Source organism: Phyllostomus discolor, chromosome 4, assembly GCF_004126475.2.
Source record: "Phyllostomus discolor isolate MPI-MPIP mPhyDis1 chromosome 4, mPhyDis1.pri.v3, whole genome shotgun sequence".
Classification (NCBI taxonomy): Eukaryota; Metazoa; Chordata; class Mammalia; order Chiroptera; family Phyllostomidae; genus Phyllostomus; species Phyllostomus discolor.
Window position 1 is genome coordinate 60,312,424 of NC_040906.2, and position 20,265 is coordinate 60,332,688.

Here is a 20,265-nt window from a genome sequence, read left to right on the forward strand (position 1 = left end):
CATGATAAATTTTCTTTATTTCAGAAATAAGACCTAGGGCGTTTTAGGTGAAAGAGACTAAGAACAACTTGCAGGAGTAAACGATTATTAGTCTAATTTCATCACAGACAGTTTTGCTTTTGCTGTGAATAAGCCAAACCAGAGAAGTACTACATTTTTTAAATGATTCTGATGTTTAGTATACATTGCCAATTATACATTGCCAGTTTCATTTTTATTTTAATTTTGTCTTTTTATTTACTGCTAATTGTTACATAAAACCTACACACCAAGAAACTATAGCTTCAGAGAGTCATGTACTCAAAAAATAGTTACTAAATTTTACAGTGCAAGGCTCCAAGCTGGTGACCCAGGACTGTACGTTGGATGAAAATAAGTAGTGGGTGAAGACAACAGGGGTGACTAGATCCCACAGCGTGAGAGAATAAGGTGAACTATATTCCATTTTGATTTTGGAGGGTTCTTGTTTTTAAATTATAATATTCAGAAATATAGTGAGATTTGATTCCACCAATTGTGATATTTTTAAGTCAGACTTTTGCCCCTACTGCTCTATTGGAATAACTGGTTTTGTAGTGAAATGGTAACACACTCCCTCAGTTATCTACATTACTTCTTGTGGCAGCTGGGTGATTCTTAGAGATTTACCATCCAAGAATGGTCCTGGCCCAAACCTACATAGCTTGTGAGATGTGATGGGATCAGAGCATATGGTAGGATGGCTGAAAGCAAAGACAGCTTAGTGTCTTGCATCTGAAATATCAAGATTCTGCCAACATCAGCAATATGATAACCATGTTCCATGAAATGAAAAAAATGTAATCAACATTCTTTAAAAAACAGTCTAATTAATCTGTAGATTCTAATTGGTTAGTGTGTTCCCCCCAACCCTCAGAAAATAAGAACTAAAATGTGTATTTCATCTTGAAAAAGTGAAAGAGCAAATACTTAAAACACTTTCTCTTAACTCAGTATAATCCACTAGTGCTCTAAGCTCTCTCAGGAACATTACCTACATATTAAAGCCTATACATTGCTAAACTCTATCATTTAAAAACTGTAATATATGAAAGAAATCTACCATTCTATTATCTTCACTGATATTATTATTTCAAGTAAAAATAATACTTAAAAATGAACTCAGGACACAAGATTCCTATTTCTAGTAAGTTATTTTCACTAAAAACCCCAGAGGAATGTTTGTGATCTACTTCTCTATAGGTGGCAAAGAGAATATGACATCAAATAATTCGGTGACCTTTAAAATCAGCATCACAACAAAGGAAAAAGGACTCATGGACATGGACAACAGTGTGGTAATTGTGGGGGGGGGGGAGTGTATATGGGGATAAATGGTAATGAAAAAAATACAATAAAAATAAATTCAAAATAAAAAAAAAAATTAGCATCACATTTATAAGACAGAAGAAACATGTAGAATGAAAAGATGGGGAGAAAACATCATACAGTCCCTAAAACAGTTTTGACTCGACAAGAGCGCATTATTGTGCAACTGCACAACCTATTACAGTACACCTCACCTGCTTGCCAACATTCTTTATTGCCAGCTGTTCAGGTGTCATCTTATCTTCTTCTTCTACTGCCTGTGAATGAAACACAAAGGACAGAGTTTCAAATTCTAAATTTATTTTCCCCGTTGCAGAATAATCACCAAAGATAATAGCTATCATAGTTTTTATTCACAGAATTTTTTTTATTTTTTTAAAGATTTTATTTATTTTTAGAGAAGGAAAGGAATGAGAGAGAGAAACATCAATGTGCGGTTGCTGGGGGCCGTGGCCTGCAACCCAGGCATGTGCCCTGACTGGGAATCGAACCTGCGATGCCTGGTTCGCAGCCTGAGCTCAATCCACTGAGCTACGCCAGCCAGGGCAGAATTTTTTAATAAAGTAATTTATTGAACAAAAAAGCAATTTTACCAATCTTCAGAATATCCTTGAGGATAATTAAAACTATTACCACCATCATTTCAAAAACAGACTTCACTAGCACCTGAGTTCAAAGGAGCTGCTGACATTTTTTTTAAAAATCCTCACCTGAGGATATGTTTTTACTGATTTTAGAGAACGATGAAGGGAGGGAGAAAGAGAGAGAAAGAGAGATATTGATCAGCTGCCTCTTGTATGTGTCTCGACTGGGGATCAAACCGGCGACCTAGCTAAGTGCTCTGACTGGGAATTGAACCCACCACCTTTTGATGCACAGGGCCACACTGCAGTCACTGACCAATCTGGCCAGGGCAGAGCTCCTGGCTTTTGATCCCTTTTACAGATCATGTAGTTTTCTCCCTCAATAACTTCACATATTTAAATCTCTGAACCAAGTACATGATTCAGGAAAAAACCTCACCTTGCCATGTAAGTGATTTTTAGTGATTGTGAAGAAATACAGAATAATTTGAAGTTTCCAAAATCAAAAAAAATTTTTAAATACACAAACCACGTTCTACTATTACTACAGTTGGCCACAAACTTTTGTGTGTATGATCATAAATTTTCTATCAGAGTAATTCTGAAATAATTACAGCATTTAGATTAGCTACCACCACTCTCCTCCCTTCACAATACTGGCGCCACCACAAGAACTCTTTATTGAGAAACCTAAGTTTAAGGAACTTCCTTAGCAGTTTGGATACGTTACTGCCTGAAGCTAGAACTCTACATCAGGTGAACTCCTGGCCTATGATTTATTCATAGCACCTGATAAATGAGGGAAAAAAAAGGAAAAAAAAACCCCAAAACCAAAACCAAAGAAAATTTAAGGATCACCAACTTTAAGAACACCATAGCACTTACCACAAATATGGCTAAACGGGTTAAGATATTGGTGGCAGAAAGCAGGAAACCAAAAATCCCAGTGAGGGTTAGATTTGGATACTCTAACTTAATAATCTTGCAGCTGCCAAATTTCTTCATGTGTGAACAATGAACATGTAGGAAATGCAATCATCAGACATTTCCCATAAACTGGGAAGTTTGGCTGCATTTCACACCTTCTTAATAGTTTTGTAAACAGAGAACTTGAAAATGAGCAAAGATGGCAAGTGTCTAATTTTATAAATGGACAAACTATCTAGAGAATTTCCTCAGTAGAACCTGCCTAAAAGGAAAGATGGTGAATAAGTATTGTATGTACTGATTATTATAGTATACAACACATCATTAGGAAATACACTTATGATTCATAATACTGCAAAAAGGAAAAATAAAGTTAATAACACTCCAAATCCAGAATTCCCTAGACAGAGAATATGTTCATTTTCAGAGTCAGATGTCACTCATATTATTTTCAGCTAGTTAAAAAAGTATTTCCTAACTGGAAAATTGCTTCTGTCACTATCTCAATGTTCCACATATACGGATAAAATGCAACACATGAAAGTTTTGTCCTTCTAAATTACTTTTAAAAAATATGACACTATACCTTACTGACTGACCTGAAAACATATTCGATGAATGGAACAATTCACATGAGTTAGTGCTTTATATCCATTCAGTGTTAGCAGTTCTACACACATGCCAGCAACAGTACTTCACAGTATTGAAGGTAAGAGTTTTGGAACTTGGCTCAAAATACCAATTCATGTACAAAATAGTTATTATGGAGTATTTTGGAGTATTGTAAATATCAAAGATGGCAGATATACAAAGGAGAAAGTCAAAAGGCATTTAAAGCATTGACCTTATATGAAAGCTTAAGAGAAATGTAAAAACTCAATTTTTAAAATCTTTTATATCATATAACAACTTTACCAATTAGTTTTTCCATTTCCAATAATTAAAATAGAGAGTTCACAAACTCTTTGAGAAGTGCAGATGGTAAAAAGTACTCCCAGCCATAGATGCCATCTGGAAAATGAGGAGCAGCTGTAGATTTAGGCATATACTAAGGTTGCAAACCCCATGACAAAAGAGTAAGCACATCTCTTACATTCTAAGGTAGACAAGATCTGACCAGACCAGGTCATCACATCAACCCCTAAAATATGTTCTCCATCTACCTAAGTTACCTATATCTTATCTGCCATCTGGCGAGTCACCAGGAAAAATTAAGAAATGGTAGCAGCAGAAACAAATGAAATTCAGGCACAGGCAGTGTCCTCACTAGGGGAACTTCTGTGTTTATGGCAACTTCTGTGATTTGGCATCAAATTTTGCTTTTGCATTCGTGCTCTTCGGTTTACTCAACCAACAAAAAAGCACTGAAAATGTTTGTGGCTATTCACACCAGAAACGTTTTTAACAGTTTATCAACAAAGACCCCCAGATGGCTATCCCATCATGCATGGTCTGCACAATTCTAAGAAATTCCTGGAATTTGGTCTGTTATGTTATCATAATCCCCTTAGATGTACCCCCTATCTCAAAAAGGCTTTTTCTAAACTCATTTACCTCATTTTCTTTTTTTTCTGGTGATGGTCACATTTCTTAAGTGGATAACCTGTATCTCAACTTCTACCATTTATTTACCCTTTAACAAACATGGACAACATCCTTGGTATTTCATTCACAGTCTTAAGAATCACCAACAGATGAATTCCAATAGACTTGGTTTTCTTGAACTTCTTGAATACCTCAGAGATATTCCAATACCTGTTTTCTCTCCTACTCCTTTCTGTAACCTCTGTTTTTTTTGGACATCATGTCTCTTACTGCAATTCACACTTCTCTATTCCTTTGGCTTCTTTTTTCCCTTTGACATGTTAAGTTTCTTTACTCTCTGTAACATGCTATAATCCCTTTAAAGTACCTGTTTTTTAAAACCACTTATGTGATACTTTTCATTATTAAACAATCTCTGCACAATTGCTAATGCATTTCAAGATAATGTATTTTACTTCTTTCTTGATTTTTATATCAAGTCGATATATTGGATATTAACTGAAGATCACATTATGGGTTTAGTGGTAGGGGGTAAGTTTAAAAATGGTTTCATATAACATACTTGGGAAAATAAAATTAACAAACATAAATCAATTTAAAAACTATCTGAGAAAGTGTAAGAGATATGAGTATAGAAAAAAATAAAACTGGTTTTCCTACAACCATCAGGAATTAAAAATTAACATACAGAGTCCTGACAAATATTAGTTTACTGAATCCTTAAAACATCACAGTGAAGTAATTAATCTGCATTTTATATATGAAAATGTTAGGCACTATCTTATTGAAAGAATCGCATGTTAACTCTGATAATACTTATACTATACAAATTTTTTCCCAGCTCTTTTTGGAATAGCTTATAACACTCCAGTACATTCTAGAGATGTCCTCAACAGTATAATTTTTATCATTTTACACATTCAATAATCACTATTATGTACTCTGAGTAAGACAGTTCTTGCTCTTCAAGGAGCTCACATTTGGGCTTTACTTGCCTGGTAAATCTCAAATTATGATGAATGCAAGATGAAATATACAAAAAAGGAATGTGCACAAAGAATGACAGGGACATGTATAACCACACAGCCATAAGCAATGAAACTGTGACTTAAACACAGGCCTACTGGTCTTCAAAAACTGAAGCAACATTCATAGCAATTCAGGAAATTATGACTTTTTAAAGACACATCCTGAATAATAATAAAGCCAAATCCATGATTTAATAAGTGGCCTTGACCAGCATAAATTCTTTCTAAAAACCATATAGGCAATCCAGTTTTAAAAGGTAATCAATTAAACAGGGATATAAAATAAAGATCATATGTGTACCTGTGTGTATGCAGAAGTGTGTGTGTATGATTGTAGCTCAGCTTGTTAAAAAATTCTGTCAGAGCCTACTAGTTGCCTACCTAATACACATCTTCTCTTTCTTCTTTTATAATAAAACTCTGATTTTATTAAAGGCAGAAATGTTCCCAGGTAAAGACCACATTTTATAGCTTTTCTCAAAGCAAGGTATGTTCACTTGACTAAGTTCTGCCAATGAGATATCACCAGAAATGCTGAATGGAACTTGCGGAAAAGATTCTGAAAGGGAACTGATTTAGGTGGATGTATCTCTCCTTGCCCTTCCTCCCCCCCTCCCCCCTTGCCTAGAACTCAGATGGGATGGCCAAAGCCATAGCGATCACCCTGAAAACAGAAGGAAAGCTAAAAGACGGAAGCCAATATAAGGAAAGTGGAGCAAAAGACAGAAGGATTGTGTGTCTGTGATCATTTCAAAGTTCCACACTGGCGTTGAATTGCAAGATACATATATTTCTATATCATTTAAGCCATTGTTACTTTGAAATAACACAATCTCAGGTATAAGTAACACTTGATTGGTGCAAAAACTGAAAATAATTCAGGATTTACATAAAGTATATAATTCCGCCACCTTGCACCTAAGAGGTGACACTGTTAACAGCATAGTAGGTTGAAATACATGTGATAGAGAGGTGTCTTTGAAAAAAGGAAGGAAGGTAACATGATAGAGATTAATATTGCTATCCAATTTAATTTTTTACACATAAGTGCAGGTTGTAAGTATTTCTCTCAGTTGGTATGTGCAGTTTTTTATTCTTCACAATAAAGCCTTAAAAGAGAACATGTTGTTTCAAAGAGTTATATGCATTTAAAATTGGAAGAGGGCCTTCAAAAATGTTACATCAGTTTATTTTCCCTCTAGAAATGCATTTTTCCAAACAAATTTTTAAATTTGAAAATCAAATTTTTACTTCTAATTTTATTTTTTTCTTTGACTACCTAGTAAGGTTGAGCTTTTTTTTTTCATGTTTACATGCCATTTGTCTTCAGAGAGTTTCCCAGATCTCTTATCCAGTTTATTACTGTTTTTAAAAACTATTTTACAAAATTCTTTAGATATTGTGCAGTGTTTGGATACCAGCATTGCATGGTTACCAGCTACATAATTCTTGATTATAATAATTCTAACAGTTCTCTACTTTACTCTCTTGGGTTTCTATGTTTGATTGCAAACATATCTTATCACACTTAAATAATGATAATTTGGCCCGATATTCCCAATGCTTATTTTTGTCTTTTCTAATCGTATTACACTAGCACAAAAATTTTACTATTTAATATAGCTACCACAGTAAACCAAATATAATCACAGTTACATATTTTATATGTAATCACATAATAGATATATATCCAAAGTTTCCTTCAGGTTCTAAGTAGGCAGTATTTCTACCTAAAAAGTAAACTGTTAGAACTCAGAATTATAGGGCTACATGTTTGAAAACAAGGCAAATTTTATGTGTCTATGCTATTCTTAAAATGCGGTTATAATTCGTTTTCACTTACATATTCATTTATAAATATCCAATCAAATATTATCAACATTTTAAAAATTGATGCGCCTGGCATGAAAAAATTGGAAAATGTGGAATAGTAGTGGTGGGGTGTTGAAGTTCAGTAATTAGAGAAATCAGTGACTAATGATCAAGCAGACTCTTTGTGTGGAATTCAGACTTAAAATAAAAAAGCTGGAACAAAGGAATTTAATTATTCTCTAACCTTCTCTTACTATAGGAGCTAACTGGCACCTAACAATAATTACCTTAATTTAAAACACCAACCAATTAAAAAGAATACTGAAAAAAATTGGTAGCATGAGCCTTTCTTTTTATATTTTAAGTGTTACTAAAAACTCTACCACATTCTCTTTCAATCATAGAGGGAATTACATTTCCAAATTTGGAATCTTTCATATCACAGCTTACACATTGTTTTCATTTTATAACCAAACCTTACAACTTTTTGGGTACTACAGAGATTTTTTTCAAACTTTAAAAAAGCAAAAACTTCTGTGGATGGGCAGCAGTGACCAAAAATAAGTTATTTCCTGGCAGTGGTACTAACATGAATTTACTTAAACTTGTAACATTACAGAGAAATGAAAACCATTCCTACAGTCTGCTGAATAATTTGTCATAGCTTTTCAGTTTATAAAAGGTTAACTGTTTCAAGTGTGCTAAATTATTCTTTCTCTTTACTCTTCACAGATAAAAAAATATTTTCCTTACAATCTAAAACCAAAGGAGACTTCCAGCTTGAACACAACCTGTAAATAGGGCATGCTCTTCAAAGCCAAACCTCATTCTGCTGGAATTTAGTTTGTATGGGCCCAACAACTTTTTCAAAGCTCAATTCTCTCAAAAGATGTTGCTATACTTGGAAAATTTTATACACTGTCTCTTGGTTAATATTTATATTTGTTTTGGTAAGATGTGTTTGATTTAAAAAGAGAAATACTACTTTTTGGTGTGCCAGCGCATATGAATTGTAACTGCCTCCAAAATCATAAGCGCTAGCCCCTACTGTTTATTTGCAGTCCCACATTTCTAACTACTTGTTTAAAATGGATCTCTATCTGCTTTCTCAATCCTTTCCACCTAAACTGGAAATGTTAATGACACTATCATACTTCTAGTCATCTAGGCAGAAAACTTTGAATTCACCTTTGATTCCTCCTTCTTCTTTCCCTTCATCTGTCCAATGGGAGGTGCCATGTTTTGTTCATTTGTCTATTGATGCCTCCATTCTTACAGCCATTCTGATAATCCAGACACTCACTACCTTTTGTCTGGGTAATAGCAAGCTCCTCCTACACAGAACCTCTATTACAGCACTCCTTCTTCAAAACCACTGTTAAATTATGCTTCTAAAATCTGGTGCTTACGTTTCTGAAGTCAAGTTCTGGGTATATCATGCTCCTGATAAAAAATAACTGTCCCCTGATATTCTAAACCCTGTTACTTGACTTCGATAACTTTTTAAAAATCTGCTCCCTATTATCACCCTCATCCGTTATGTACTGTGGCTAAACAGTTTCTAACACATGTCCTTGACTTTTCCATATCTCCTAGACTTTGCCTGTGATGTTCGTTTTGTCCAGGGTAACATGTCTCTGTATGTCTAAATCTTATTGTATTTATGCTTTAACATCTAGTTCAAATGTTATTTTCTAAGACAGTCTCCTGGGTCTTCCACAGCTGAAAGCACAAGCCTCTGTCCTTCTACAGTACTTCATACGGACTTCTTTACAGCAGTGTTCTCGAGCTTGAATGAGTATACAAATCTAGAAATAATGTTAAGATGTAGATTATGCCTCAGTAGGTCTGAGAGTCTAGAGAAGAGCCCACATGATAGTGAGGCAGCTGATTCTGGACAATTTGAGCACTAAGGTGTTAATGGAACACACCAATTTTGGTTTAGTGGTCTGTAGTACTCTGGTAATCAGCTTTTCTTACAGACCTGTTTTCTTATAAATGAAAAGAAAGATCCTTGTTTCCATTGTAACTTGTAGAGAGGATATTCAATAAATACTTGTAAACATAACATTGTATAATGTCTACATATATTTTATAAATTCTAGATGTTCAATCCATTAGTAGGCTGTAATCTGTATGTATTTGTATATGAGTTCTGTACAGAAAAGTCCAACCATCGTTAATATAACGAGAATGGGTTGTGTGACACTGAAATAACCTGGCAGACAAGGAGAGTGGACTGGAATGCGCATGGATGAACAATGATGACCTCACTGTACTGGTCAGTGGGGCTGGTGGACACCACTGAGTGTGTATGTGTACTGTATGGCCATCACATTCAAAATGGCTGAATGAGTAGAGCAATGAATCTGCATCAAATTTTGCATTAAGTATGAACATTATTCCTCCGCGGAAACTATTCCCATGATTCAGAAGGGTGCAGCTATGGGCAACTGGTGACTGGCAGCTTCATCATGACAACGTGCCTGCTCACACATTGCAACTCATGCTGAGTTTTTTGGCAAAACATCAAATCACCCAGGTTGACTCAGCCCCTCTACAGCCCAGATTTGGTGCCCTGACTTCTGGCTTTCACTTTTGAAAGGAAAGAGGTTTCAGACCCTTGATGAAATTCAGGAAATTATGACGGGGCACTTGATGGTGACTGGGAGAACTGTGAGGTCCCAAGGCGCCCACTTTGAAGGGGACTGAGGCGTTATTGTCCTATGTACAATGTTTCCTGTATCTAGTATCTTCTTCAATAAATGTCTCTTATTTTTCAGTTTATAAAGCTGGATACCTTCTGGACAGACCTCATATAATGCTTACGCATATAATCAAAACAGAATAAAACTGAATAAAAAATGAGGGTAATAATGAGGGTAAATCATAATGAGGATAAATATTGTTTCATAAAACTTGTTGCAATTACATATGCACATATACATTTGCACTGTACTGGGTCAAAACGTAAAACCTATTCTTCATGTGGCTCTGATCAAAAATTTGTAAATACATGTTACACATTGAATCACATCCTCTAAAAAGATATGTTGGTATCCTAACCCAGATTAGAGATTAAATTTATGCTGCCACAAACCAAAGACTGGGACTAACAGAAGCTGAAAAAAGAAAGGAAGGACCTTCCCCTAGAGGCTTCAGAGGGAGCATGGCCCTGCCAAGGTCATAAATTTTGGACTTCTAGCCTCCGGAATTTTGAGGGAATAAATTCATTGTTTTAAGACACCTAGTATATAGTAGTACTAATACAACAAAGAATATACATTTTAGTCATAGCTCAAGTATTTTCTTAATTTCAAAATTGTAAAAGAACACAAAATTATGAACAAAAACATTATCATGGCCATATACATCTAGTATACAAAACATTTTCAGAAGATTCTGCAAAATGTAACTTTTTAAACATTTTTAAAAATTTTTATTTATTTATGTTTAGAGAGAGGGGAAGGGAGAGAAAGAGAGGGAGAGAAACATCAATGTGTGGTTGCCTCTTGTGCAACCCCCACTAGGGACCTGGCCCACAACCCAGGCATGTGCCCTGACTGGGAATCAAACTGGTGACCCTTTAGTTTGCAGGCCAGCACTCAGTCCACTGAGCCACATCAGCTCGCATAAAATTCAACTTTTTTAATGTCCTCATGTAAAGTTGTCTCCCCTAATCACTCTTCTTTACATCACCCTGTTTATTTTTTTTCATAACACTAATCATAAAGTATTTTGTATTTATTTGTTAACTTTCTGGTTCCCAACAGGTCTTGCTTCTCACCATATCCCTGATACCTCCATAGTAGGTTTTCAATAAACCCTTTTAAATATAAAAACAGAAAAGCACACAAAATAAATTTTATGTGACAACTCCCTGTTCCCCTTCTCTTCCAAGATGAAGTCCTCTGATCAATGAAGAGACTTCAAATGTGAAATTATTCTAACTGGTCTACAGCAGGGGTTGGCAAACTATATCCCATGGGCCAAATCTAGCCAGCTGCCTATCTTGGTATGTACAGTTTTACTAGAACACAGCCTCATTCATTCCTTTACGAACTTTTATATCACAACAGCAGAGCTGAGTAGCTATGACAGATGGGGTGGCTACAAAGCCTAAAATATTTACTACCTGACCTACAAATTAGGTCACTTGATTTTAAGCAATTATATTTATAAAATGCTTGACATCTAATCATACCTATTCCAAAGATTATAAGAAATAAGTGTTGGATATAACTTTTACCTTATTGTAATTCTTGGCTAATTCCAACATCTCTTTTACCACTGATTCATTATGTTTACAGTGTTCACTGTAGTCCTGAAGTGTCAAACCTTCCATCCAACTCTTCTTATGCAAATTTAGCAACATCTGAAAAATATAAAGAGACAGTCATTATTTTCCGGTATGGACAATATTTCCTTCATTTGTCTTGAGAACAACTTCACAAAAACTTCAGGAATTAATGAATTTAACCGTATTAACGTAAATAAACTCTACTCAGAACTCTCCTAAATATACGTACATAAACCTAAGGAGTACTCTAACTCCATGGCATTTGTGTTTCCTCTTCTTCTGCCTCGAGGGCTATTTTCCTTATCCTTTCATGGCTTACTTCTTCACTTCCTTAGAAATAGATGCCTTCACTCACCATACTATATAAAAAAGCCACCCCACATTATCCTAAACATCTTTCTTCCCTTAACCTGCTTTGTTATTTTTGTAACATCATCAACTGACATTTTATTTATTTTTCTTAAACTTATGGGGGTTACAATGGTTACAGTTCTATAATACATCACTTGTATATTGTATTGTGTGTTCACCATAAAATTTTTTTCTTATATCATGCACTTCCTTCTCACTAAAGACAAATCAACAGGGCAAGGACTTCGCCCTGTTTATTTAAGATCACCAGGGTCTAGATTCTAGAACAGTATCTAATTATAGCAGACTCTCAATAAATATCTTTTGAATGAATAGTGAAACTATGTTACACACAAGATCTTTTTTTTTCCTGATTAATTTAATGTGCTAGATCACCAACTTAGAATTTTAAAACCTTATTATATCAACATTACAGGTTTATGGTTATAGATTACATTTCTTTTAAATATATTCTTGTTTATGCTATTATAGTTGCCCCAATTTTTCCCCTTTGCCCCCTCCCCCAAGCCTGCCCCCCTTTTCCGTAGTCAATCCCCACACTTGTCCACGTCCGTGGGTCATACATACACATTCTTTGACTAATCCCCTCACCTACTTCCAACCAGTCCCCACCTGCTCCCTCCCCTCTTTACAGCTCTCAGTCTGTTTCATGCTTCTATGCCTCTAATTCTATTTTGCTCATTAGTTTATATTGTCCATTAGATTCCACTTATAAGTGAGATCATACAGTATTTGTCTTCATTGATTGGCTTATTTCACTTAGCATAATAGTCTCCAGTTCTATCCACACTGCTGCAAAAGGTGAAAATTCCTTCTTTTTTACTGCTGTGTAGTATTCTACGACACATAAGATCTTTAACAGTTCACGTAACTCAGCTTTCAAATGTCCAGAAGGTAAATGCCCCATTTACTGAATGACTTTATGTCAAACTTTCTGAGCTTCTGCTTATAAAATCTATTAATTTAGGGCTTATTTTAGGTAACCTCTAAATTTCTTTCAAATTCTAACATTCCATTTATAATTAAAAAAATAAAACATCTTTATTATCAGAACAAAAAGTCATGAAACTGGGAAGGAAATAAATTCGTCCAGTGTGCAATCACATTAGCAAGTTGGTATCAGACTCTATGAATAATCATGGAACTAAACACCATCGTTCATTGTTTTGCAAACTGGACTCCTGGTTCTGAGTATATGCATACATTCTTGGAAGTCCATAAATTTTCAAGTTTAGAGTCTTAAGATAGTTCCTCTTAAAGTCTCATTCTAAAGATGTTCTTCAGTTGCAGACTATCACTGAATAAGAGTTTTTAAAAATAATTAATACAATTGTCCAGTGTGAAAAAAATGTGACTACAAAATGATTATTGTTGAACCAGTATACTTGAAGAAAGATTCCTGAGCCATGAAGATCTGAAAATATAGTTGGAAATGTTTGAGTTTAGTTTAGAAAAATTACTCTACCTGTTTAGAGGCTTACAACTAGACATGGTACAAAGTTCCTTCCATGGTAGAGAAAAAACTGCATTTCACAAACATCTATGAGGGTTTTTAAGAAACAAAACCTCCAAATTCCCTCATGCCCCTGCTGGGGCCCAGAGTAGTTCGGGGTGGGGAACTGGAAAAATCCTGCACAAGTACCTCTGATTTCTTTGATTGGTTCTTATCTTTGCCACTGATAGTGTACTAGAAAATATATCCTTGAGAAATTTCAGTGCTGCAACTATGTGTGCTATAAAGCTACCTGTAATTAAGTGTTGAGAATTGTATTTTCCTACCACTTCAATAGCAAACAGTTCCCACAGAGCAGCAGGATATACCTACCATGCCTGGATTAGAATTCCACTGGGGCTCTCAGGAAGGGCTTGGGGTATGTATAAAGGTTGGTGGGATAAGGGTAAAGGCAAAGCTTTTGGTAACAAGAAAGCACCTAAACTGAACTACTAGAAACATAACTATTTATAACATTAATTAGTTTATGTAATATATGCGTTTTTTATGCCAAGAATGAAGGCTAAGTTTATGTGGAACAACAACAACAACAACAAAGGGGAAAAATTATGCAATTAGCTGAGTATTTCCAAGTAGTACTAATTTTCAACCAGTACCTATTCTATCTAAAATTAAAAATAAGTGATGAACCTGTGCATGCTGCCTCAATCTAAGGCTTGTCATACTGGAGTGGATGTTATGATCAGTGAATATACGACCTGTTAAACTGTTTTCTCATGGAATTAATCCTTTGTGCAATACTGATAAAGTTTAATATGAGGTCTAATTCTGGACTGTTAAATAGTAGAGAAATATATATGAAGGAAAATGTTAAATGTAGCAAACTTAAAAATCTTTAACTTATATATTTTTAAAGATTTTATTTATTTATTTTTAGAGAAAGGGGAAGGGAGGGAGAAAGAGAGTGAGAGAAACATCCATCAGATGCCTCCTGCATGCCCCCAACTGGGGACCTGGCCTGCAACCCAGGCATGTACCCTGACTGGGAATCAAACCAGTGACTTCTTGGTTTACAAGCCGATGCTCAATCCCTGGCTGAAAACCTTTAACTCTGTACTTCAAGCTATCAGCTAAACCCACCACAGCAGATCAGAACTTTGGGATACAACAAGCAACTGCAAGAGAACTTTATGACTCTGCGTCTCCCCTCAGGCCAAGGAATAACTGGTTCCCTGCAGCCTCTAGGACCTTAATGTGAGTTTATCGGTGGCTTTAACCTTTTCAAACTGTAGTTTATCAAACATGAGATTAAAAATGGAAGTTATCTGGTTGAAAGAAGGGGTAGTATGGAGACCTCAATTTACTCCCCCTCCCCCTTATCACATGCACTAGAATTCCCTTCTAAGGTACCTTTGTGAGGAACAGTTTGAACTGGTAAGAAAGGTCTTCTTTACTACTGATTACTTACCATGTTTGGACTTGAGAGCATCTTGGACTTGAAGGAACCAAATATTACTGGCTGAAAATAGTACTTGGTGTTCTTAAATTTTTTTTTTTGTTTTTCTCAGAGAGAAACACAAGAAGCTAATTTGAAGGATGAGTAGTTTTAATAGTAAACAAAAAAATAGTTCAGATTGAAATTTCAAAAATAGGCAGATTTAAACTTTTGACATTGGTGGAGAGAAAAACTGTACCTGAAATAATCCTGAAATAGCAGAAATAAAAGAATGCTAATCCCCCCAAATGCTACATAATTTTAAAAGTAATTACTGGGTGGGGGCAGGCAAAGGGGGAAAATAGAGACAATTGTAATAGAATAAAAAGAAAATATTTAAAATAAATATCAAAAAAATAAAAATAAAAGTGAGTAATTTGAAAGTTGCCTGGTATAAACAGGGATAAGAATCTAGCTCTAGCCATGTCCAGGTAACTCAGCTGGTTAGAGCATTGCCCCAATATGTCAAGGTTGCGGGTTTGATTCCTGGTCAGGGAGTATACAAGAATCAACCAATGAATGCATAAGTAAGTGAAACAACAAACAGTATTTCTTTCTCTCTCTCTGCCCGCTCTCTAAAATCAATAAATAAAAAAAATTGGAAAGAATCTCACTCTAGCCCTAACCACAAAGCATTATCCCACAAAGTAAAAGGCTGCCTATTCAATTCCCAGTCAGGGCACATGCCTGGGTTTTGGGTTTGTGCCTGGTTGGGGTGTGTATGTCAGGCAACTGGTAGATATTTCTCTCTTTCCCTCCCTTCCCCCCTCTCTAAAAATAAATAAATATAATCTTAAAAAAAAAAGATTATCTTAAACAAAAAAATCCAGCACTGAATATCTGAAAACCCCAAACTGCATTTCTCTTTTGATTTACCTTTCATTTACCCTAGGTAAACATGGAACTTTTTAAAAAGTAGCACACAATTACAATCTGATTTATTCCTTTCAAATGCAGAAAACTATTTACTAATTTAGTTACAAAAGTTCATTTTACTGAGAAGATAAATTAATCAGGAAAAATTATATAATTAGGAAAAAGATTTTTATAATTTGCCATAAAACCAAATTAGAATGTTTATTTCCTACTTTCTTTCCTATTTTAGCACCTACCAATAAGGTAAAATGTCTTTCATTATAGCCAATAAAATATTCCTTTCTTCTATGCTGCAATTCATCAGTAATAAAAAAAATATTTGGAACACATCCATGAAATAGGTCAACAATTCAAAATCAAATACACTGGGCCATAATTTAAATGGTATGAAAAAGATTTTTTTCCTAACATAAAAATTTAAACTTACCTTCTGTTCCAGTTCATTTTTCCGATAGTTAATAGTAATAGAGTAATAATGTCTGTTTAGTCCATGAATTAATGCCTATATAAGTAAAAGATTTCAAAAAGGATAAATTAATATTTTTCATTTATTAAAATAAATAAAACTATCTGAAACTGTTAACATAACCTGTAGACAATACCTTTATTATCTTCTTAGAATTGTGTTTTATCCTCAATAAAAGTTAAATTGGTATTTTTCTCTCAGCTACAAGTTCAGAATGAAGTTTTAAGGTCTGGTTCACAGATTCTTCAAAGTATGATATAGAGCAGCACAAACTAAACAGTTTCAGTAGCCTTGTTCAGAGAGAGGGTTGACCTCATCATAATCCAAATTATAAATTGAATGTTCATAATTTATAAGTATATAATTTAATAAGCCTGATTTTATAGCTAGGGAGCTCTTTGTTATTTCAAAATTAAAGCTTAAAAAGTCATACTAAAACACTTATTTCTTCACTTAAAACATTAATCTGGGATTCCCCGTCTTAATTCACTTCTCATAGATTCAAATAACTGTGTATGTGCGCATCTCCAAATTAAGAAAGCAGAGTTTGCTCTTACTAGGTTTATTTAGCTCACACTCAGTCTCACTAACCAGATTTTATCCCCACTGCCCTGGATCTCCAAGACAAACAGGCAAACCAAAATAAAAATTTAAGTTAACAGCATGGCTTTATTAAGTTACAATAAACTTGCGTGTGCTGGAATACATTCATAAATGCTCAAATATTTAACTCTAGCCAAAAAAGTTCAAGTGAGGTTCAGAATGGTATTCTGAGGGACCCTCTATCAGCTTACTAAGACAAAGTATAGAAATACACCTTGGACATATTTACAACAAGTATAAAAATAAAGAGGACTCTGGGGTTAACTCTCAGGAAACTAGAGGTAAAACTAACCAAAACAATGGTCACACTGTCTGACTATTAGATTTTTTACAGTGTAGGTGTTATAGTGTTTATGTAGAAGGCACTACCTGCTGAGCACCTATCATCTGCTTTATACATTAAGTCTTATAATATTCACAACAACCTAGTAAGTAGGCTGGTTCCATTTGTATTTTGACAGATGAGGAAAATAAGGCAGAAATCTGAATTTGTTCCATTTTATAGTTAGTAAAAAGGTAAAGCTGGTATTTGCAACCAAGTCCTGATTCCAAAACCTATGTTTTTTTCTACCATACTATGCGATAATGTATCTTAAGAAATTCCTGGATAAGTCTTTGAACTTTAAGGATCAGGATAAAAACAAAGCACAGCTTAGTTTGCTGGCAAAAATCACTCCACCAATTAAACATTTTAATACATACTGTAACAATCCACTTATATTCCTAACATCTGCTATAATAAAATGGTTGATATATAAAATTAAAGTACTAAGAGATCTATTGAATCCCTATCCATTTTAATAATCATCAGGAGCAGTGAATTAAATTGTAGTGTATAGAAATGCTGTACTGATCAAAAATTATACTGCACACATCTTAACCTGTACTTATCTTTATGCAAATTATGAAATGTATCTGCTGGGTGGTGGAAGGATTAGAAAAAGGTGCTTAGTCCTCCAGATACAGCCTGGTTGGAGGGTAGGGTTTAAATTAGATTTGAGGTGCAAACTGCTCCATCATCCAAGTACTTTTGTGCAATGTCCTAACTACATAATTCTACATAGTGGCCATATAGTTAATAACAGCTATGGCCAATAATTACAGAAGTCAGTCAGTGTACCCCAGACAGATCCACATTTTGGAGATAACTGTATTGGTAAAATATATAGTTTGGTATTTGAAGGCACCACCTACTTGATTTTCAATGATATTATTTAGATAGAAGTAGTAAAACTAACACAGGCAGTGTGAAAGATTAGCAGGAATAATAACAAAACCAATATAAGTTTAAATCAAATGACAGCCTCAAGCAGATTTCCAACTTCTCTTCCTCACCTGCTGCGTATCCCCATTGCGTTTATCACAAACCCTAAGTAAATTCACCATGTGTGGGCTCCTCCTTCGAAAAGAACCCAGAAACTACATCCTCTTTTAGCTCAACAGATAATAAATCCTCTCAAATTAAACAGTCTAGCTGACATTGAGTTACAAATTGGGGCAGCATATGCCAAATATATGATTAGTTTTATCAAGGAAGAGACTAACCTTTTGAAAGGGTCAAATGGTAAATTAAACACAATATACTAGCAATATACTCAGTATGTCAGGCAGATAAAGGAGAAAGTTATGTAGCCAGAAAATCCTTAAAACCACTACTTAACTTTTTAAGTTAACCTAAAAAAGATATGATGGATTTAAAAAAATTTAGGCAATTCTTCATTAAAGTAGGGTATGTTCCAGAAGCTCATTTGTTAATTGGCCATTTGAAATCTGCAACAGTTTCTCACAGAAGCAGTGTTTTAAATCATAGTTCTATTTTATAGTATCTACTGTGAGCTAAATAAACTTTTGGTGGCTGACCTGGGAAGCTAGCCACCTTTGATCGCACTGTTTGTAGGACAATATATTTTAGATTTACTTACAGTGCTTAGCTTACCTGGTTCTTGGATATCCTGACCCTTGTTTTCCTTGCTCAAAGCCTGACACCTTGAAAAAACAAAGTTCTGCCTAGGTTGGTACTCAGTGCCAATCTAAGATACTATCTACTCTAGACAAAGAATGGTTTAGAGGTGAAGCTAGACAAAGGGGAGTTTTGAGATCCTATTGATTAACTTTCAGATTATTTCTATGTCTCTCTAGTTAATCTTTAGAGTAGAGCTTTATAATTTTGTTGGTATGACGAATTTAAAACAAGTACATAAATAATCATCACATTGAAATGAATGTCAAAATCAATCAATCACCACTGAATTGTTTATATTTCTGTATTCACAAAATAATAAGTCTCATATATTAACAAAAATGCCTATAGTGTAGGCATTATTCTTTCCCCTCTCTACCTGGATTATTAATGGCTTCTCTTATTTAAAACCTGAAATTTAATTAAAAAATCCTTCCAACCAAAGGTAATACAAACATTTTGGTGTAGATATGTAGGCACAGTTTATAAAATATATATTTGCAACTTGCATATCTTATTTTATCATCTTTTTCTTACTTAAGATATTAGGAACTTTCCTCAAGTTATTAAATACTAGTGTCCAATAAAATCATAATTTTTCAGCATTACTAGAAGAATGATTGTAAACAAAAACAGTGTTAGAAAAGCACAGTGACCACCAGCATGAGTGGTTGCTGGCAGGCTTCTATCCTCATTACCTGAAAGTTGGTTTAGGAGCGAGACACACCTCAACACGAACTAGTTTTCATTTAAAATAAAAACTATGGCCTTTCGGTATAACTTCTGATCCCCAGATTAAAAATTCTATTTGCTTCATGTTCTTTTGGGTTGCTTCCTTTGTAGTTTGTCTTAGAAAACTAAGATATTGTTTCAAGGCACAGCTTTGCTATGTCATTTTTTGGCTTGATCCCATTTGAGTGTTTTAGTATCAAAATTGTCTTAAGTACCCAGATAGATATCATTCTGATGGGCACTACATAAACTGTGAAATAAATATATTTACAAATTTTAATTGGAAGGCAAAAAAAAAAACTAAAATAAGAAAACCAAATGATGCTATAGCTGTTATATATTATATTCACAAGTCCTTTCAAATTGGGTTTGGAACCTGCTTTACAAGGTCTGCCTTATATTACAGACTATAAGGTAGGACCAAAAAATACAAAGTGGATAGTGTAGGAAAAGAAAAGATTTCAAAATATTGATTATACTCAATTCTTAATGTCAACAAGCAGTGTTTAAATTTAAAAGATAAAATATGCAACAGGTGGCTGTTCACTTGCAATTAGTAAAAGCTTCTAGCAGAGACATACCATGCTGTAATCACAATGATCTTGGATTGTGAGATGCTACTTAACCTTGGGGGGGGGGGGGGGAAGAAAAACCAAAAAAAAAAAAAAAAAAGTAGTATGATGCTATGGGGGTTTATAAGAAAGGTCATTATCACAAGCTAAACAGGTCCAATAATATATTCTCTTGGAACATACAAGCATGGAC

General features: G+C 34.6%; 1 protein-coding gene across 2 annotated transcripts in view; it reads right to left on the reverse strand.

Moving 5' to 3' along the window:
- The window catches only part of PSMD14 (proteasome 26S subunit, non-ATPase 14), a 95,908-nt gene that overhangs the window by 1,094 nt on the left and 74,549 nt on the right, over nucleotides 1–20,265 (reverse strand). For both annotated transcript variants that reach the window (XM_036023395.1, XM_028509295.2), the window contains 3 exons: nucleotides 16,167–16,241; nucleotides 11,493–11,618; nucleotides 1,542–1,604 (listed from right to left, as the gene is read on the reverse strand). In XM_036023395.1, coding sequence (XP_035879288.1) covers nucleotides 1,542–1,604; nucleotides 11,493–11,618; nucleotides 16,167–16,241 — 264 coding nt within the window. The remainder of the gene's footprint in view (nucleotides 1–1,541; nucleotides 1,605–11,492; nucleotides 11,619–16,166; nucleotides 16,242–20,265) is intronic.